Source organism: Crinia signifera, chromosome 4, assembly GCF_055691185.1.
Source record: "Crinia signifera chromosome 4, ASM5569118v1, whole genome shotgun sequence".
Classification (NCBI taxonomy): Eukaryota; Metazoa; Chordata; class Amphibia; order Anura; family Myobatrachidae; genus Crinia; species Crinia signifera.
This window is the reverse complement of record NC_139220.1, coordinates 174,615,914-174,638,273: the sequence shown is the minus strand read 5'-3', so window position 1 is coordinate 174,638,273 and position 22,360 is coordinate 174,615,914. Positions and strand designations below refer to the sequence as shown.

Genomic DNA, 22,360 nt, shown 5'->3' with positions numbered 1-22,360 from the left:
TTATAGTGGACTTGCACTGATTGGACGGGTCTACAAATAAATTGCAGAAAACAATGTTTATGATCTTAATAATGCAGGCGTCCCTTGAAACTGGCTCAGGTCCTGTCCACCAATAGCCTCTCAGCCAACACATTTAGAATTTAATGTCCTTGATCAAGGCCATAAAGGACCGGAAATATTCACTTAGCCACATCCCTGACACTTATCACGGATTATGCTTTATGTGCCTCAAGCACGCAAAGAATAATCCCTGGAACTTCTGAAGGATCCCGTGTTTTATCGTTCAAACAGGAGTAATTTTTTTGGCTGATAAAAGGCTATAATTCAATAATCCCAATAATGACAATCTGACTAAAATATCGAAAATAAACCATTTTTATCAGTCCAGAAATTAGCGTAATTAATCCTAATGCTAAAAGTTAGATTTATGAAGTTAAGTGTGTATCGCTAATTATTTGTGTCCGCATTTATAGTGCCTTGTTTGATAGCTATGTTTTGCTAGCTTACTTGGCATGATAGGCATTTTTACTGGACAATATAAATGCTTGTCTGGAGATTCCCATATCATCTGTGACTGAAGCAAAGCATGGTGCTGTTTTCTGCAAATTATATGTGGAATGACATCAATGCATGGCATCTTCAGTTTGTGGTTTTGTTTTATAGGGTTTTTTTTTTTTGTCATGCCTTTCTTTTTTGGTGGCTGTCTGTTACAGTTGTCTAAATAGTGTCAATGTTCTTAATATCCTGGGAATATTTGTTATAATAATAATCCATTATCCATAATAATCCATAGCTCTGTGCTATGCAAAGCCGTTCTCCCCCCTCCGTCGGCGCCGGGCAGGGGGAAAGTCACTCAGTGTGTGGCCTTCTCTGCAGCGATGATTGGCATCATCGCTGTCCATACACGCTGGGCATAGTCGCCCAGTGTGTATAGACCTTAAATTCCTGTATACATTTTTTATTTCAGTAATTTGTATTCTATTATTCCAAAACTGCCATAACCAAGGGTGCACAACACAAAGGGGTTGTGTTATATGGATGCTATTGATCAGATTATAATCGTGTACTTTCTGAAACAATGCTAATCCAAGTTTTCTTTTATTGCAGCATTCAAGCTGTGTTTTGTTTTGTCTCCAGTCTTATCCAGATGGAAACTTTAATTCTGTAGTAAGTATATATATTTTTCTTTCTGAGTGTGATGACTTGCAGTGTTGTGGGGGGTCCTCCATCATCTGTACATGCAGGATAACCGAGGAAATTGTTAACCCCCGGGAACGCTCATTATTAACTATATTGTGCATACACACTAGGTGATATGCACAGTAGTATCGTTAACCATATCATTAACTATTATCGTCTAGTGTGTACGCACTTTTCCTTCATTAGGACAAGATTGGAGTTGGTTACATGCAATGTAATGTACAGTAACAATTTATTGTTCAAATAATATTAGTTGTAATGCAACCTTCTACATTCACTTTCTTTCTCTTTCGTTCATCCCAGTGGCATAGCTAACCATGGGATGTAGAGGGTCCAGAGGAGCCAAGGCACCTATGCTGTATCCTTCAAATGCAGGCTACGCCCCTGCTTCATCCCAGAAGACTTTGTTTCCTTTAGATGCCACATGAGTGGGTGTGTACTGTATGCTGTGAGCTGCTGCTAAAGCAGCCCTTGAGTGATTTAGTTAGGAGTTTTGTTTGATTAATAGCTAGCTGCAGGCACAGTGCGGGGTTTCACAGCAAGCCCTTCACACTGTTTACAGCACTGCAGGAGATGACAGAAGCGGCTCCTGTCTGCGCCATTTGAGCAGAGAGGAAAATGGTGTTTTCCCTCTGCTTAGTGCTGCAGTCTCTCTAGGGGATACTTCCTGGACCCTGGGGATCGCGACACCGGCTCCCTGTTTAGAGGGAGTTCATGGATGATCGGCGGTCCCCGCTATGGCACCACCGCAATTGTCAGGGTTTCCGGCTGGGCGTCTGGTCAGTCGTTGCTGTGACAGTCCCTTGGTATTTTAATCTGACTTCTGTGTTTTCCCTGTTTCCCCAATTAGCATGTGTGCTGAAAAGGGACTAAGGGCCTTATTCTAGTTCACTCTTTCTGACAAAATCCTTCTTAGATGGACAAAACCATGTGCACTGCAAGTGGGGCAGATGTTATTGTGCAGAGAGAGTTAGATTTGGGTGGGGTTTTACTTCAAAGTGAGATCTATATTGCAGTGTAAAAATAAAGCAGTCAGTATTAACCCTGCACAGAAACAAAATAACTCGCCCAAATCTAATCCTCTCTGCACAAATTACATCTGCCCCCCTGCAGTGCGCATGGTTTTGTCCATCTAAGAAGGATTTTGTCAGAGTGAACTAGAATAAGGCCCTAAGTGCCAGAGGATACCAGTTATCCTAGTCACTCCGGATTGGTCTCGGAGGGCTTGCTACACCAACAGTTGCAGATTGTCTGCAGAATCAAGTTGGTGTCTGCCTTTGTCCGTTCCTTCATCAGGACCTCGTGTGCTTGGTTTTAAACCTTCTTGCTAAGCATGAGGGATTTCTCCAAGGCAGTGGTCCAGCTGATTTTGTGAGCTCGCAAGACATTTTCTTTCAGGAACTATTGCAGCGTCTGCAAGATATACATTTAGTGGTGTGAACACCTGAAAGTTCACATTTCCCATTTTGAGTTGTCACAGGCGCTGGATTTTTTACTTACATTTACATTTTTTCTTACAAGATTTTCTTACAGCAGGGCTAAGTTTCAAGTCCTTGGAGTGCCTCTACTGCTGGAGGTGCAGACTTTTTTCATGCGGGGTGTGGTTCATATCAAGCCACCCTACTGTCCACTGTGGCTCCGTGGGATTTGTAATTGGTTCTCTCCGTACTCCAGCAGCCTCCGTTTGAGCCTTTGGAGTCTGTGGACCTACAGCTTCTTACTTGGAAACTTAACTTTCTACTGGCCATTGCTTCAGCCAGTAGAGTTTCGGAATTAGGGGCTTTGTAGTGCATGCCTCCGTTCCTAATCTTTCCCGATTGATAGGGCGGTTCTTCAGACGATGCACTCTTTTATTTTTATTTTTTTTTTCTTCTGAAGGTTGTGTCGGATTTTCATGTTTAACAGGAAATTGTTCTTCCAGTTTTCTCTCCTTTGCTTGAGGTTAAGAACAGAGATAAACTTTTCCATCTAGCTGTGGTTATGGACCCTGTGGGGGTACCTCTAGGCTTTCATCCTTTTAGTGGACTGATTTGTTACTTTTTTCTATGTTGCTCATATGCAAGGTTGATCGGCTTCTAAGTAGACTATTGATCGTTGGGTTGAGGTCGGTTATAATGTTTGCTTACACTAATGTTTGTAGACTGGTTCCGACCCGGATTAATGCCCATTTGATGAGGGCTGTGTCATCTCCCTGGGCCGTGTGTCACAGGGCTTTGGCTGGGCAGCTGTGCAAGGCTGCTACCTCGTCCTCTGTCCACACCAGTGATGGCTAACCTTGACACTCCAGATGTTGTTGAACTGCACTTCCCAGCATGCCCTGCATCAGTTTTAGCATGGCCAAATAGTAAAACTGTAGCAGGGCATGCTGGGATGTGTAGTTGAACAGCAGCTGGAGTGTCAAGGTTAGCCATCACTGGTCCACACATTTAGAAAATTCTACCATTTCCTTGTGTTTGCCTTGGAGTATGCTACTTTTGGGCAAGCAGTTTTACATGCTGCAGACCTGAGTATACCCTACCAAAGGACCAGCTGTTAAATGTTCCATGGTTAGCTGGGACATGCTTTTTTTTATGTATTATTGTAGATTTTTAAATGGGCATAGGTTTTTGTCAAACCAAGTGTGGTATGGAACATATGCACTGTCTAGATCAGGCATTCCCAACCACGGTCCTCAAGGCACACCAACAGTGCAGGTTTTAGTGATATCCAGGCCTCAGTACAGATGGTTTAATCAGAATCCCTCAGATACTAATCAATTCACCTGTGCTCAAGCCTGGATATCTACAAAACCTGCACTGTTGGTGTGCCTTGAGGACCGTGGTTGGGAATGCCTGGTCTAGATAGAAAGTCATTAGGTCGGGGGCGTGGCCTGGCTGAGCAGGAAGCAGGACGCTTTGCCGAAGAGCTCCTGCAATTAGCTATTAAAAAAGCCTAAAAAAAAAAAAGCAATAAATTCAGACTGCCAGAGGCAGACCAGCAGACCCGCAGGCACATTCCGGTCCAAGGGTGAAGGTGCTGCGGAGTCGGGGAGGGGAGAAATCCCTTCCTGCGGATTGCGGCCCTCACCTGAACAGAAGCCGCGGCCTCATGTTGCTGCCTGTACCCGACGTCGGAGCTCCACAGCCGGATCGCGGCCATAATCGGGACCCGGAGGCGGCCTGGAGGACGGATCCCCATAGAGGAGGTAGGCGGAGAGCATCCCTGCCTCCCCTGGAGCTGCTGACCTGCCTGGGGACCCAGGGGACGGGAGTGGAGGGGAGAAAACCGGGCATCTTCCTCCGGCGGCGGCCATTTTGGAATAGACTGGCAGGAAGTTTTTTTTTCTTCCAGCCAGCAAGGAAAGTTATACAGGCAGCTGCAAATCATCCCTGCCCCACATATATATCATAAAGTGCTTACCACTGCACCTACACAGTATTTCCCCCAATTATCATATGGGATGCAGGCACATCTGTTAGCCCAGCTATATTATAATACTGCCTGATATACCTGGCTGCCAGAAATAATCCACAGTACATTTCCCTTTTGGGTGGGCTGCCATTGGTAGAGGTGGATGCTGGCAACACCAGCACAGGTGTAAATCTTATAGCAGCAAAACAAAGTGCCTGTGAAAAGCTCCTAGATCTGCTTATATTACCAGACTGCCTGGGCACGTTAACCCCTGCACAGGGTGCATTTGCATATGTGCACCTATGTGTTGAATGTCCTGGCACCGAGGAGGCCTTTTTGCTACTAATTCGAGGAGTGCTTATCTGTGTACCAGTACCCGAACCTGCTCCTTCACTTGTTAGTATGTAGTTACGGGCCATGATAGGCCCCTAACTGTCACCACCCCGCAACCTTTGATTTAAGATTAGCATGAGTAACCGCATTGGGGTTTAATTTTAGTCACTGAACTCTCCTTTTTGACGCAACCTTTGGTCCTCCACGGGTCCCCTTTCTGATTTTTGTTTTTGTGTATTCCCCTGGGTTTCACTCCTTCTATATCATGCCTTCAAAAAGGAGCGGAGTATCTAAGTTGGTCTCGCAGGTAGCCTTTTTTAAGCCATCACCACGCCGCATGGATAACCAACGGCCTCCTACAGCTGACCTGGGCTCTGACTGCCCTCCTCCTTCGAGCCCTCTCTCCTCATCACAACCCTCCTGCACCGAACCTCTGGCTGTGTCAGAAGTGGATGATAATGCCGCCTTGACGGTTGGTACCCTAAAACATCTTCTCACCCAATTTAAAGAGGATAAGACAGTAGAGTTCCGCACTTCATTTCAAGCTTGCCAGCACTCAATAGATGACTTGGGTGACCGAACAAGCCCCTTGGAAACCAAAATGGGAGAAGTGGTTGGATCTCATAATGAACTGCTAGACTCTCATGGTGCTCTGGAAGAGGAGGTGGCTGCGTTGCGGGACAAAGTCACAGATTTGGAGGACAGATCCCGTAGAAACAACCTTAAACTGAGAGGTGTGCCTGAAAATGTCTCCAATAGCAGCCTTTACGGCTTTACATTGGACATCTTCAAGAAGCTTCTACCATCTGCTACTACCTCAGACCTTCTGCTAGACCGGATCCACAGATTGCCCAAACCCAGGAGTGCCCCAGAGGGTGCCCCTAGAGATATATTAATGCGGGTCCACTTCTTTCACATAAAGGAAGCCCTTTTAAAAGCTGCCAAACCTACTTCTGATACGGTTGATGCTTTTGGCTCCTTCCAGCTATTTGGGGACTTGTCCAGGGCTACGCTGTCCAAACGGCGATCCTTTCAGCCTATAACGACCGCACTTCGGAAAGCCAATATACTGTATAGGTGGGGATTCCCTACAAGACTGCTCATATCCCGTGAGGGTTCCACGATTGCTGTCTCTGAGGTATAAGAGGGCATGAAACTCCTGTCCAAGTGGAAGTTATCTGATGCTCCTCCCGCCTCCTCTCCTGACCGTCGACTTCAGCCGGTCTGGTCGGCGGTGGAGAAGTGAGGCAGCTAATTTGGTTTATTTGTTTAAATTCTAGCCACCGAGTGTTTTAGCTCTCTGTTTAAGCTAAACTTTTCGATCGTTGAGAGTTCTACTCTAGCCAAGTGCACCTATAATGCTGTTTGCTCAGGTTTCACATTGTATAGTTTGTGCCATATTTCATAAGGTGATTATTCAACCTACTCCCTGATAGGGTTTTATTCTTGCCAAATGCACTTACAACGTTACTTACTCAGGTCTCACAGGGTACTGTAGTATTTGTTTCATATTTGATGCATAGACTACTCAATCTTCTCCCTAATAGTTCTTAATAGATGCCTGAACTCTTTATATTTAGCATGTAGGACTTGACATTAAGACTGTTACTTAAATTGCATTATGTTACATCTTTGTTGCGGGGTGGGAGGCCACCACCCCCCTAGAAATGTTGGGTGAGGCGCTTTCCTTCTGGCGTCCCACTTTGACTCTATCTAGAGTCGCTGCTTATGTGTTTTTGTGTTCCCTCACCTTCTGTTTCTTGTCTCTTACCATTCCCCTCCACCCATTTATGTACTCCAGGTCCGCACCTTCAATTTATAGAATAAGCTGCTTCATATCATCATCTTTTTTCTAGGTTGAGTTATGGTAAATATCATATCCTTGAATGTTAAGGGGCTAAACTCCCCTCAGAAGCGTAAAATGGCTCTTGCCTCATTCCACAAATTAAAAGCAGACATAGTTGCAGTTCAGGAAACTCACTTTATGAAATCTGCTCCACCTAGGTTTTTTGATAATAGATTCCCCCAATGTTATACTGCTAATGGCCCATCTAAAAAGGCGGGAGTAGCTATATTGGTCTCTTCCCGTTGCTCTCTCTCTGTTGAATCCCAACATGCGGATCCGGAAGGCAGATACCTAATATTAGTGGGAAAGCTTGAAAGTTTAGAAGTAACACTTGTATCATGCTACGCCCCTAACTCCAGACAATTGCCGTTTTGCAGGAGACTATGTGCATTAGTTAAGAGACACTCCAGGGGTGCTACTATGATCCTGGGAGATTTTAATATGGTCCCTGACCCGTTCGTCGATAGAACTGGGCCCTCTGGGGGACGCCCTACCCCTCTCCCTAACCAGTCCTCAGGTTTTCGCCACTTACTAGGTGAATATGATTTATATGATGCATGACGAGTCAAAAATCCATCCGTGAGGGACTACTCTTTCTTTTCTCATCCGCACCGATCATAATAGAATAGATCTAGTATTGACTGACAAGTGGACTCTGGCCTCTATAATTAAAGCTCGCATATTGCCTATGACTTGGTCGGATCACTCTCCCTTGATGATAAAATGCGATTTGGGTTCCCGTAGAGTGGCTCCGGGTCCCTGGCGGCTGGGGAGTTACACTCTATCTAGCCCTGAGGCCTGTAAAGTCATTCAAGACTCTCTATTAGCTTACAATTCATCTAATAACCCAGATGACACTAACGTATTTAATCACTGGTGCTCACTCAAAGCTGTTATTCGCGGCTCGGCCATCCAAGTGGCCGCTAGGATGAAGCGAGCACATCTATTAGAGGCTCAACAGTCTGAAGAAGAAGCTTCAAGACTAGAAGCTGCCCATAAGGCAAACCCGCAGGATAAACAACTGCATAATCTCCTCCTTAAAGTCCGTGAGAAGGTTAACTCTCTTTCCCTTAGAGAGGTCCAGAGGAATCTATTCCGCTTAAACCAGAGATTCTATGTACAAAGCAGGTCACCTATTGGCTAGGAAACTAAGGGGGCACCAAGCAAGGGCTAGAATCCATCATGTTTACAATTCCGATGGCTCTAAAGTTTCTGACCCCTTTGACATCGCAAATATTTTTGCAGAGTATTACTCCCAGTTATACAACCTCAGTACGGATGCTGACACCCCCCAGCCCCTTCCCTCCGACATTGATAACTTTTTGGCCAGTATTTCTCTCCCGCGGTTGGATTCTGGTACCTGCCTGTACCTGTGTTCACCATGGAGTTTGGCAGAGGTAGAAGCAGATATTGACTCTATGCCTAAAGACAAGGCTTTTGGCCCGGACGGGTATCCCTCTAACTTCTATTAACGCTTCAAGCCAATCCTAGCTCCAATTCTATTAAGGGTTTTTAATGTAGCCTCAGACACCGGTAAATTCCCGAAGGAGATGCTTGAGGCGCGTATAGTTGCAATCCCCAAACCTGGGAAACCACCAACGGCAGTCCAAAATTTTCGCCCTATAGCTCTATTAAACACCGATCTCAAACTATATGCTAAAATGGTTGCGAACCGCCTGGCCCCCCTTCTGCCTTCACTCATTGTTGCAGATCAGGTTGGATTTGTGCCGGGCAGGCAGGCCCCAGATAATACTCGCAGAGTGTTTAATATTGTTGAGAGCTGTGACTGCAAAAAAACTCCCCTGTTGATTCTATCCCTTGACGCCGAAAAAGCGTTCGATAGACTTCACTGGGGATACCTTCGATCAGTGTTGCTTCAATTTGGCTTTGGTGGCAGATTTATAGACTCTATCTTTGCCCTATATTCCTCCCCATCTGCAAAGGTGTTTGTGAATGGCTGTATATCCACTGCTTTTAAAATAACTAATGGCACCAGACAGGGCTGCCCCCTGTCCCCGCTTATTTTCGCTCTGGCTATTGAACCCCTTGCGGAAAAAATCAGGTCCACTGAGCTTATCAAAGGCCCTGTGATAGGTGGGATATCCCACAAAATCAGCCTCTTTGCAGATGATATCCTCTTGTGCCTTCTACAGCCTGAAGCCTCTTTATTTGCGTTACATGAAGTATTGAAAGAATTCTCCACTGTCTCGTACTACAAATTAAACACCTCCAAAACGGAGGCTCTCGCTATCAATGTACCCCCGGAAAAGGTTAGACTACTAAAGGATCAGTACCGTTATGCATGGCAATTGAAATGTATTAAATACTTGGGTGTACAGCTAACTAAGGGCTCTGATATATTTGAATGTAATTTCAGACCTTTACTTGGCGCATTCGAAAAACTCATAGGCGATTGGGGATTACACGAGATTTCCTGGCTTGGCCGTATTGCAGCGTCCAAAATGATTTTACTACCCAAGCTTATGTACCTTTTTCGAGCCATCCCTAGGATTCCTCCCAAATCACTTTTTTCTGGTTTCAATAAACTGTTTGCCTGATATATTTGGAAGGGGTCCCGACCACGAATCTCTAAAAAGGTCCTCATCCTACCTAAACAATCAGGGGGTGTGGCTTACCCGGATTTGAATGCTTACCAGTCGACTTGTTTACTTAGCCAGGCCAGGGATTGGTTTGCTACTGGCACACCTAAGCCCTGGGTACTGATTGAACAATCTTTTCTGCCCAAAGTCCAACTTTATGAATTATTTTGGCTCCCCCCGCAGGCGATTCCCACTTGGACGGGCCCTGGTACTGCAATTCGAGACACCCTGTCGACTTGCCACAAAGTGCTGTCGGGTGATGGGGATGTTTCTTTGCCGAGCCCGGACCTATCCCTCTTGATTGAAGCCCATCTTATCCCCAATCTGAAATTGGATGATTGGCACTCGGCGGGCCTCACATCACTAAAATCACTATGCCCGACTGGAACCCTCCTGTTCTTCTCTGAATTAAAAGAAAAATTTAATCTACCAAAACAAGACTTCTATAAATACCTTCAGATACGCCACTGGCTGACTTCGAATTCCGGTAAGCCGACTGTAGCACTCTCCTTCCCTAAAGTTATTGTCGCTGGATTGTCCTCACAGGCACATAAGGGTGGGATCTCTAAATGGTATAATTATCAGATTGGCAAACTTAAATCAGGTAAACTATTAGCCCAAACTAGATGGGAATCTGATCTATCCAGGTCCTTTTCTGTGGAAGAATGGGACTCTATTTCTCACTCCTGTTTTAAGCTTTCTAAATGTTTCAACCATTCCGAGATGTTCTATAAATTATGTCATAGGGCTTACTTCACTCCTCGGCGGCTGCATAGGATATGGCCTTTGGTCTCCAATCTATGTTGGAGAGGATGCGGATGTATTGGATCTATCCTACACATATTCTGGGATTGTCTGGTATTGCGGCCGCTGTGGACTGAGGTGTTCTCTTTTATAGGTGGTGTCCTGGGAATACAAGTATCTATTGATCCTGTTATTGCATTGTTGCACTACACTACGACTATACCCCAGGATGATATTTATATAATGGGACAGATCCTGGTATCTACTAAGGCTGCCATTGGTCAGCTCTGCAAGTCACCCTCAGTCCCTGATATACACCATGTTATTAATAAGGTTCATAAGCATTTTCTTTTGGAGACGGCTGACTGTAGATACACTCACTCTGCTAACTCAACCCATTTCAAATGGCTCAAGTGGAGTGAGTACAGAGAAAGAATGGGTCTTCCCCTTGGGGATCAGGCCCAGACGGATCTATCTATACTGCTCTCCCCTAACCATAACAATGATACGTGAAATGTATACTCCCATCATCAACTATATTAACCCCTTCCCGACATTTGACGTACATTTACGTCATGGTCGGGATGTACTTCCCGACACATGGCATAAATGTACGTCATGCCATTAAACTGTCACCGCGTCTATAGACGCGGTGACAGAGGGACGATGTCTGCTGTCCCTGACAGCAGACATCTTCCCTCATTGCCCAGGGGGGGCAGCGATGCCCCCCCCCCACCGGCGATCGTTGCGATTGGCTGTTCAAATGTGAACAGCCAATTGCAGCGTTTTATGAGTTATGTGTATAAATTTGACTTTGCTGCCCCCTAGTGTCCAAAAATAAAATAAAAGGAGGTTGAAATAATGATTAAAACATAAAGTATACATATGGTCTATGTTAGTTATTAACTATTTTGAGTGGTATGATTATTTGTCTCACAAGCAGAAAATTTAACATTTTGCAAATTGCAAAATGTTCAATTTTTTTACGACATTTTGGTATTTTTCACAAAAAAAAAGACTGTATCGACCAAAATTTACCACTAACTTAAAGTACAATGTGTCACGAGAAAACAATCTCAAAATCACTGGGATAAGTAAAAGCAATAAAAAGTTATCCCCACATAAAGTGATACATGTAAGATTTGAAAAAAAGGGCTCTGTCAGGAACGCAAAAACTGGCTGCGGCGGTAAGGGGTTAAAAAAAAATATATATATATATATTTTCTTTATTTTTTTGTTTACTATTGGATTGTTACTAAATGTAGTGTGTACCTGGAACACACCCTCCTTCCTCGCCCTTTGTCTTTGTGTCTATATACCCTCGCTGTCTGTCTGGTTTTGTTGGTTGTTATCCTTTCCACCTTCCCCCTTATGTCATCTCTTCAAACATAAGTCAGTAGAGAATATATTAAAATCTACAAATATCGGTTACGACTGTCCCATGTTTATGTAACTACTTGTTTCAGTTTATTGTATTATTGTGACATTACGATGTAGATGTAAATGCTGTTCACTTCTCTACTTGACTTAATAAAATCCTATTTTCAAAAAAAAGAAAGTCATTAGGTCAACACTGTATGGTCGACATAGATTAGGGTGGCAGGTTCAAAAGGTCAGCAGTTAAAAGGCAGTCAATGGGTAAGGTCTAAAGCAGCGGCGTGGAATCTCTGGCCAGCTGGTTTTTGTGGCCTACCTGCCCGACTGCTGTACAACGAGTCAAGTACAGGGGAAATCTCGCGAGTATTCCCCTGTATGAGACTCCCTGCACAGCCGCCGGACCACACAGACCGGTGACTCGTAACCTGCGCCACAGAGCGTGAGACGGCTGCCGCAGGTTGATTTGTAAGGTGTGTTTTTTGTTTTTTTTTATGGCCCCCGAGGCATTATGCCTCAATGCAAATGGCCCTTGGACCCCAAAAGGTTCCCCACCCCTGGTCTAAAGGTTCAGAAGGTTCTGTAATGTGTAGGTCAACTGCAGAATACCTGTGCTCAGTACAGATATTAGCAGCAGCCAACAAATTGTTTAAATTTGAATTAAATACTTTTACTATAACCGTTTCTGCTCCTGTCATTTGCAGCCTGCATTAATGGCTCTGCACATATCCGCAATTCAGAAAAGATTAGAAGTGATGTGATTAGCAATCCAAACCATTAATGTCTGCTGCAACTGTCTGCGCAATTTCAATTCCAACTAAAACTTATCTTGCTTCCCATGTATTACTATTTTAAATAGGCATCAAATAAATCATATTATATATGATATGTCTGTTTACATTTTTACATCCAACATATGGTATTGATATTTTCTTTTATCTGTCAAACAGTTGTCCTAACTATTTGACTGCAAGTCTGGATCACAAAGCAATTTTTTTCTCTAATGCACAAAACCATGTGACACTACAGGTGAGGATAATGTACATGCACATAGAGGGTGTGTATAGATCGAGAGCCAGAATTAATTAAGGGTCAATAGGTAATAGCATTGTGATCTGTTTTTGAACTGTATCATAAACTATGAAACCTAGACTGACCTTTTTTTCTTTTCTTCTTTCTTTAAAGTTTGAGGTCCCTCTTGAAATTTCTTTTGATGCCGAAGGAGTGAGGCAAGTATATCAAATTAGGTTGTCAAATCTTCCGTTCTGTAAAATATTTGCACCTAGTAGTTGGATCAGTAATTCCCAACCATCTTTAGATCATGGCAACTTTTTTTATGGCATCCCTTGACCAAAACTTTGCTTATTGAGAAATTTTAGAAGAAAAATATTAAGGGGGGTATTCAATGATGGTCGTCCTCCCGCAGCCATCTCCCGACGGGGGAGATGGCTGCGGGGCCTATTCAATGCTGTCTTCCCCGACCGCATTGAACAGGGGTTCTCCGCAGAACGAGCCCGACATCACAGGCTGTCGGGTTCGTTCTGCCGAGAAAAGCCGGACATAGGCGAGCTCCCGGCCGGAGCTTGTCTATTTCTGTCCTCAGCTCGCGGCCACGCCCCCTTCTCGCTGCTCGGGACATTGAATCCCGACCGCCGAGCTCACGTCGAGCCAAGCGAGAACGGGACAGGGGCACGGCTGTCGAGCTTGCTCGAAAGCCGTTCCCCTGACATTGAATACCCCCTCAAGTAGTGTTTTATGTCATCCTTGGGTTTAATTACATGGTGAGTGATAACATTCACTTTTTTTTGTTCACATATTTTATGATTGGCAGTCACCAGCACTGGTTTTTCCTTTTACATAAACCATAAATAATTGAACCAAACCCGGGCATCCTGGATGCCATGGCACGCAGTTTGGGAACCACTTAGTTGGATTGATTCTCTATAGCAATGGCTCTCCACTCCAGTTCTCAATTACCCCCAATAGATCATGTGTTTTATTATGTTTTTTAATCGTCCACTGATTATCTTTTTTTTTTTTTTCTGGGTACTGTAAGTAATTATCCATTTCCACTGATGGAAATCCTGAAAACGGCACCTGTTGGAATTTAATGATCTCCTAAATTAATTATGAGATCGATGTGTTAATGATTTACTACATTTTCTATCTTCAGTCTTATCAATTTGGGGTATGATCCCCCTGAAGACAGAGGGAGAGGAAAACCTACTCATCCAAACCTACAGGTGTTTACTAATAAGACAGGTATGATTATAAAAAATATATATTTTTTTTGAATTGAGTAATTTTTTTATTATTTTTTCACAAAGCAAACATAAACTACAACTTAAACTAGAAGAAAATAAATGAATAATAAAAAAAAGCATAAGACTATCACATGATAGTCAATTATATCATTACATTAACAATATCTTATTTATGTGAAATTTATTTTCCTTTATAATTACTTCAAGCTAAAAAGTCATATTCATATATAAAATTTAGAACACTGCAAACATCAATTATCTTGAGAAACCATAAAAGGCCACGGTTAGCTATATAGAATATACAGGAATAAAGAATTAACTGTATATCATTCTGTATATAACCAAAAATATAAACAAAAAAACAACAACCACAGTCTTAATTAATTAATGGATTGTTGTAGGGATGCATATTTTGAAGAAAGACATCGAAACCAAATATGATTAAATTTGGATTCAGCCTTACGAGTAATATATAAATATCTCTCATGCTGCACTGTAGCATTAACCAAGGAAGTCCAGGCCTTAAAGTCAGGTCCCAAGGAAGCCATCCAGAGTCTGGCTAGGCAGACTTTAGCCAATGTACATAGATTAATTGCATACTTCCTAGTATGTCTATCCAGGACATCATCACCAGACACCCCAAGGCAGCAAAACCTAGGTGTTAGATTACTTTGGGGAATTCCTGTAACAGTCATGGCTTGTGTCACCTGGTCCCAAAATGTTTTCACCATCGGGCAGTCCCATAATCAATGCCAAAAGGTTCCTGAGCTACCCTGACACTTAGGACATACATCTGAAGCCCTCCCACCAAATTTTACCATTCTAGCTGGAGTCAGATAGGTTCTGTGCAGAATGGACAAATGAATTTGCTGAAATCTAACCGAAGCAGTAGATTCCCAAGAACAAGCAAGTGCTTCACTCCATTCGTCCCCAGACAACCTACCCACTTCCATTTCCCATTTCAACTGTAAACTTGGTAAGTCAGTGGTGTGATGATATGTTAGAAGGAAGAAGTATTTGCTTGAGAGAGAATGTTTTTAGAGCCTAATTTTAAAAGGAATGTTTTGAGTGGAGAGTGTCGAATAACTGGTGGACCCTGAGGGAAGGACAAGGATTGGCAAAGCTGTAGGTATCTAAAGAAATCTGTAGATGGAATTCCAAAATCACTAACCAACTGAGTGAAAGATTTTAAAACTCCGTCATGATGTAACTGACCCATAGATATCACTCCTCTATCACCCCACACCACTCTAGGCTTAAGCGAGGATGATTATAAAAATTAACCAAAATGCATGCATTAAGTATTATGCAAAGGACCAGTAATCTTTACCAAACACTGTCCTCGCTCTTCATGGCTTCAATCAAACGCCTTGCAGGAGAAACTTTGAACAGCTTTTCCATGTTTGCCTCCTCGGCACATTTGCGTTTGAGTTTAGCATCCCATCTTCCAGTCAATAGACAAAAGCAAGGAACAAGACAATTTTCTCATGGAGCCTTAAGCCGGAAACACAGTAGACAATATTTTAACTAAATTTGTCTATAATAACCTGTTGTAACATCAAATTATTAAAATTGTCCAGCTCTAGCACATTACTAGCTACCTCCCCGGTTGTCTGTCCATGCAGCTCACTTGGGGGGTGATGTTGCAGATGCCATGATGCCAAATGAAGCTTAGTCCCACACCCATCATCTCCCACCCCACCATCACTTGTCGCTGCAAGCATTGGCAAGCGTTTATGCACTTGCGCATTCCGGCATAATTTGATGTCGCCAAGTACACACATCATATAGTGTGTACACAGCATTAGTGTTATAAAAGAGATTGCACCCTCTTTACTTCTGTGGCTGTTATTGAAATATTTAATAATTTACATTATACATATTGTACTTATGGCTTGTATGTTTTTTTTTTTTTTTAGGTGGTTTGTGTCTGTTTTATTATCAACCTCCAAAACCATTGCAAGAACTCGCTTATGTAGTAATATTTTTACATAAAGGTAAACACTGGTCTTAATGGATGATTATTATTATTTATTTTTATTTTGTTTACACGCAACATCATGTTTTTTGTACCACGCTCTAAGAAGTGAAACGGCTCCAATAATAAATATTTATGGTATAATTGGTGTAAGGAACACTAGTAGGATTAAAGATATCAAATAAGGAGTGTGAACCTGTAATAAAAAAAATTTGGGTTAAAAAAACTCTTTTATGGAGTGGTGGAGTCTCCAATTTCTGCTTAACTTTCCCTGCTATCTGGAGAAATTGGGGACTCCATCACTCCATAAAAGAGTGTAAACATTGATTTTTAACCCAATTTTATTCTTACATGTTCACACTCCTTATTTGATATTGTTAATTCTATTAGCGCTCCTTACACCAATGGTACGTAGTTTGTGTTGTAAAATGTAGTACAAGAGAAACTAGACGTGAGGTCTACACAATCTGTTTGTTGTGTTACTCATAACATACATAAACACACCTGTGTTGCCAGTAACCCAAGGAACTCCTCTTTGGTGGCAAAGTGTAACGGAGATGTCACTAATACAGAAGTATTTTTTTTTTTTAATTCTACAATCCCTATGGAAGTTCTAACACTGGGATATCCTCTCTCTCTCTCCTCTAGTTTAGACAGGATTTGTTTCTAGGGACTGGTGGTATATAACCTCACTCCTCCCCTTCCTCCCACCTAGTATTTTCTCCTGTGTCCTAACTACACAGGAGCCTCATTGAGGATTTGTGGATGTTGATAGTACCAAGCCATGATGGTGCCCAAGGGCTGTTATGTACCAGCAGCCCACCGGGTGCTGGGACAGCCGCATGTCTGCTGCTGGATGGATGGCCGGTGGCTCCCAACTGGTGCTGGGACAGCTGCATCTCTGCTGCTGCTGGATGGCCGGAGGCTCCCAACTGTGCAGCATGATCCTCTTACAGCAGTGGCCCAGTGCTGTCGCCTCCCTGGAACTTCTGATCAGCATCATTCCCATTATGTCTGCTATCTCCCTTATACCCCTTTTCCACTAGCAACCCGGGTCGGACCCGGTAATTTGTACCCGGTTCGAACCCGGGTGGGACATGGGTAGGAGACACATTTCCACTACAGTGCTACCCGGTAAATTGCCTGATCATCCCCTATTACACTTAACCCGGGTAAGGCCTTTTTTTCCCTATAGATAAACATAAGAAAAAGCCTTTTTAAAGGGCTTTACCATGGGAGGTCACAAAATAGGGCCACCATTACACCAAAAGGGCCACCATTAAAAATATTACCATATTAGAAGAAGAGACCACACTCATTTCTTTTAAAATAACTTTTTTTTTACTGGCAAATATTACCACACTCATTTCTTTTAAAATAACTTTTTTTTTTTTTACTGGCAAATATGACCACACATTTCTTTTTAAATAACATTTTAAATATTTTACTGTAAAATATTAAATATTTGGAACTTTTAAAAGTTTCTTCACACAATACAAGAAAAGACATGCCAAAAAAGGGTAACAAACAGAGTCCTGGGTGCTTCTTTCTGGTGTTATGCTGCCTTGCCTTAACCAGTGGTTCCCAACCCTGGTCCTCAAGTACCCCCAACAGTGCATGTTTTGCAGGTCTACACACAGAATCACAAGTGCTATAATTAGCTCCACCTGTGGATCTTTTCAAATGTGCCTGCATAATGAGTGCACCTGCCGGGTGACCTGGAAAACGTGCACTCTTGGGGGTACTTGAGGACCAGGGTTGGGAACCACTGGTCTAAACCTGAGGGCTATTCCTTCTTCGCCCCAATAGAAGCAATGCAAATAGGTATTTTGGTAAGGAATCTGATGTAGCGCCTTATTCCTTACCAAAAAACCTATTGACAAGAAAAGACATGCCAAAAAAGGGTAACAAACAGTGTCAGGTAAAATGTTTGCCGTACACCTGAGCCTTTGGCATACTTAACAATGAAAAAAGTGCACGTAAACATGTTAAAAAACAAGTGCCCATAAGAATTTTTAAAAGTGCAAGATGTAGGCTTTAACCAAACTGTGCCCACAAGGCGACTGAATGCTATAAATGTATTCAACATTGTTATTGCAATAATGCAATAAAGAACTTCGAAGAAAAAAAACCAAGTATTTCTTAGGACAAATTACGATATACCGTAAATTCAGGGGAGTCTAGGTTTGGCAGCAGCGTGTTGTCAAGGCTAGTGGTGTTTGCCTCACTATACTCTGGGTTTAGTGGGGCACTGGTAGCAGTGCTGGAGGCATAGCTAGTGGAAGTGTTGGGTGCGTGGCTAGCACCAGTGGTGGGGTGGTAGCTAATTGCTGTGCTGGGGGCGTGGCTACTGGGGCCTCTCTATGGTTGAGGCTCTCGGTGTGGCTGTTGCTCACACGAAGTGCTAGGGGCGGAGGGAGTTGGCCCTCTACTGTATTGGCCATATGCATACTCATGGTGTGCTGTGTATGCTGGGGCCTGTGAAGCATGTGGCGGATACATTGGATAATGAGGAGGTGGCATATACCCACGATTAAGTATCCGTTCCAAGAAGGACAATGGTCTGTCCTGCATGTCCTTTAATTGATCCAAGAAAGAGTGCTGCATCTGTCTTTCATTTTCTAAAAACTTCTCCATACGAGCATCCTCATTGGCCTGCATGTCGGAGTCCATTTCACGCAGTTGATCTATTACTACTGAAAAGAAAGCTCTCGCTGCTTGATCGGAACGGTTTGCTTTTTTCTTCTTTGGAGGCACCTTATAAACTGCAAGTGGGACAAACAAAAATACACTATAAACATTAAATAGCAGAGGTGTTTGCAGCCCTGTGCTTGCGGCCCTATCCCACCTGCACACTTGCGGCACTCTGCAACATATACCGTTGATTACTGGGATAAATGTTTTTTTTACTTACTATTTGAACGCAGTTTTGGTGTTTGATGTTCAGTCGCTTGCTCCGTTGCTGTTTCGGACCCCTCCTCCACCATGGACTGTGCGGTGTCAGAAAAAGCAGACCTATCAAGTATACTGCGCTCTTCATCGCCATCTTCCGAAATCAGGAGCGGAGAAGTTGGGCAGCCCGGTGACATTGCCATGGTGGACTGTGTGTCAGGTGGCTCCTGGCTACTCTCCATTGGTGGCTCCTGGCTACTCTCCATCTGGCTGGCCAACGAGGATGACAGTGCCACAGGATTAATCAGAGCTGTGTTGCCAAATGCCCTGCAGCATAGATCGTAATGGACCCACTCGACACGTGCGGCACCGCTTTTTTTCCTGTTCTGGTCACAGACCTTGGTGAACTGCCTCTTTAGTGCTTTCAATTTGTTAAGCACTTGCTGGTGAGAGCGGTGTATCCCCCTAGACTCCAGCATCTGGGCAATATTTCTGTACAAGATTGTGTCTTTTACGGTACCAGTCACCTGGCGCTTGATTTCCTCCTCTGCCCTAATGAGCAGCAGCTCCTTCACTTCAGCATCAGACCAATTGCTGGCAGCCATAATGAAGTTGTGCTGCGGGATGATTAGCAGTGTCCGCTGGGGCAGCCTGTGGTGCTGGCGGCAGAGAGGAAGGTGGCTGCTGGAGCAGCCTCTGATACAGCAGGGGAAAGTCAGCAGGACAGACATGCAGCACATGTGCACACAACGCTGTCCTCCGTGCTATGTGCGCAGTCTGCGGGGCTCTGAGTGATGACATCACTCACCAGCGCCCCAGCAGCACCAATCAGTGAAGATTTTTACATGCTCAGTCAAATAACCCGGTTAGGGAGCGTTTCCACTACCCTTGAAGCCGGGTGCGAACCGGGTGCTACCCTGATCATGACCTGGGTAGGATTGCCGGGGAATCCAAACCGGGTTATTTGACAAGGAGCATTTCCACTAGCAGTAAAACCCGGGTAGAAGCGCGTCCCCGCGGAGATTACCGGGTTATTTCTTCTAGTGGAAAAGGGGTATAAGTCATGAAGGCCGTGCTGGGGAATGCGCATATGCAGAATAGTTCCTGTTTCAAAATGGTGTTGAGATGCCTATTTAAGCAGCATAAAAAATGCAGAAGCAAGTTTCTCCTTGTGCTGGAGCACTGGAAAGATGGAAATGCCTTTTACCCCATAAGCCTGAGACTGCCCAGACAAGGCAAGTCCCTTTTTTAAGGGCATTATTCTTTTTTTCTTTTTATTTAGATGGTTAGTGATAGGCTGGTTTTGTTAGATAGATTGGAAAGATAAATCTTTGTGTGTGTACCCAGCTTTAGCGTTCCTGCAGCTGCTACACGAAAGAAAAGGACAGCTCCTTTCTGGAAAACCCATTCCACACCACCCACCCGGCAATTACCCGGCATTTTTTGAAAAGCTTTAACCATACTTGTCTACCTGACCCTCTATATGAGGGAGAAAATGCTCTGTTCCTGAACTTCCCTTGTAATGTATGATTGCCATCACCTGTGGTGAGCTTGTTAATTGATAAGAAAGGTGTTTCACCACAGGTGAAGGCAATCATACATTACCAATTACCATATATACTCGAGAATACGCCCTTTTTTATTTGCTGAAAAAGCCCCACTCGGCTTATACTCGAGTCAGTGGCTTTAATGATGTAGCCGTGGCTTAGGGAAGATGGCCGTGACTACGGGAACATGGCCGCTGGCCTCCTGTACTGAGGACATGTATAGTGCAGGAGGCCTGGCCATTGCAGAGCAGCAGTGCAGCGCCGGCTGCAGAAGGAAGTCAGCGGCGGCCGCGCACCCCACTCACCCTCCCTCCATGGAGCCGGTCAGCGGTACCGCCCTTTAGCAGTTTACCTCCGCCGTGGAGCAGGACAGCGGTGGACACATTAGAAGGTCAGCGGCGGCCGCGCACCACCTCCCACCCCTGTGGCACCTTCCCTACCTCCCTGGAGTAGTTCAGTGGCAGCAACAAACCCCCCCCCCCAGTTCAGGGGATGCAAGAAGTCAGTAGCCTGTGGCGTCTTATGCAGGGAGAGCCGCCTGTGGCATCCTATGCAGGGGGAGCCACCTGTCTTTCTACCCTTTGGGGATAAGATAGCGGTCCTAAGTGTACTCCTAGATAGGAGCTTGGCAGATTAGTTTAATTAAGGGAGTCTGCTACTCCATTAAAAAATGCGTCCGCCGATCAGATCCTTTTGTTGCGTTTTTGGACTTGAATTTAGGTTTTATGCATTGATGAAACAACCCTTTGAACCATTATTAGAAAATCCTCTCAAATTTCTGATTTGGAAAATTGTATGTTTAGCAGCAATTATGTCCACGAGAAGAGTAAAGGTGCGTACACACGGGGTGATATATTGGCCGGCGATATATTGCCGGGCAATATATCAGCGAGCGATATATCGCTCAATTCCCCCTTTTCATTCAGAGATGGTCGCTGATGAAAAGAAACCTCTGCTGGCAGTGCCCAGCGATTACAACGGGGCTGAAAACGGGAGCGTGCACCCGGTGATTTATCGCCGGGGCACACTCCCATCACTGGCAATATGGTCGCCAGCGACCATATTCCCAGCGATATCAGCCCTTATCGCTGCCGTGTGTACGCGGCTTTAGTGACTTATAGGCTTGTGGGTGGAAGAACCATGCTTAAACCTGTTGCTGAATAAAGTGGTACTTGGGACACATCCTAATTTTTCTACCCTAGGTGTTCACTGATTTCTATTCGATCTGTATATAGTACTGCTGGCTCTTCATCCTGAACCTAAGAACAATAGATGAAGGCTGTTATACAATGGACCTAGTCAGAAGTTTTGGTCTTTACTTAAATAGACTAAATGATGACATTAGAACATATAAAAGTTTATTTGTGATCACAGAAAGAAATACATTTTGTTCCCACAAAACAGACCCATCTCTAGATAGATTATAGTCCTAATTATATCCATAAAAAAGAATGAGGGCCATGAGTTTCAGGTGTTAATCAAGGCACAATCAACCAGAGCTGTGACATCTTCTTGGGCTATGAAGACTTCGGTTCCCATAAAGGACATTTGTGAAGCAACAGCTTGGTCATCTCTTCGTACTTTCTCTAAACATTAATCTTTAAATGTTGCCATCAGCCACTTGCAGATCAAGTCTTGGCAAGGTGTAATTGCGAAGTAAATCATATTGGATTTATTTTGTTGTTTCCCAACCTTTATTCTGCTTTGGCATGTTCCAGTGTTATGGCTGCCATGGGGACTGTAAAAGAAACCAGCGAATTATATTCACCGATAATTCATTTTCTTCTTAGAGATCCCATGGCAGCTATCAGAAAGCCCTCCCCTTGTAGTGTTTTTCCAGGGACCTAAATACAGAGACACTCTAAAGACCAGGAGGAAGGGCATGGTGGGCGGCCTTTAAAAAAAACATCCGGTCTAAACCAGAGGCAGGATATCCCAGTGTTATGGCTGCCATCAGATCTCTAAAAAGAAATGGAATTATCGGTCAGTATAATGTGCTGTATTGTATCCTCAGTGACTTGGAGATTAAGCATGTTAAAACAAGTTCACACTCAACAATTATTTTTATTTAATTTCCATTGGCTCACCAGCAACAAGAGATCTCGAGTATACCCTAGGATCAAGGATGGAATTAATAGCTTTCTCTGGTTTTTACATGCAGACCATGTCCAGTGCATTACAGGGCTTGAGGG

At 43.9% G+C, this 22,360-nt stretch overlaps 1 protein-coding gene across 2 annotated transcripts in view; it reads left to right on the top strand.

The window, feature by feature from the left end:
• Positions 1–22,360, top strand: part of GSAP (gamma-secretase activating protein) — a 120,417-nt gene that overhangs the window by 41,057 nt on the left and 57,000 nt on the right. For both annotated transcript variants that reach the window (XM_083183043.1, XM_083183042.1), the window contains exons 10-13: positions 1,108–1,167; positions 12,673–12,716; positions 13,661–13,749; positions 15,671–15,748. In XM_083183043.1, the coding sequence (XP_083039169.1) occupies positions 1,108–1,167; positions 12,673–12,716; positions 13,661–13,749; positions 15,671–15,748 (271 nt within the window). The remainder of the gene's footprint in view (positions 1–1,107; positions 1,168–12,672; positions 12,717–13,660; positions 13,750–15,670; positions 15,749–22,360) is intronic.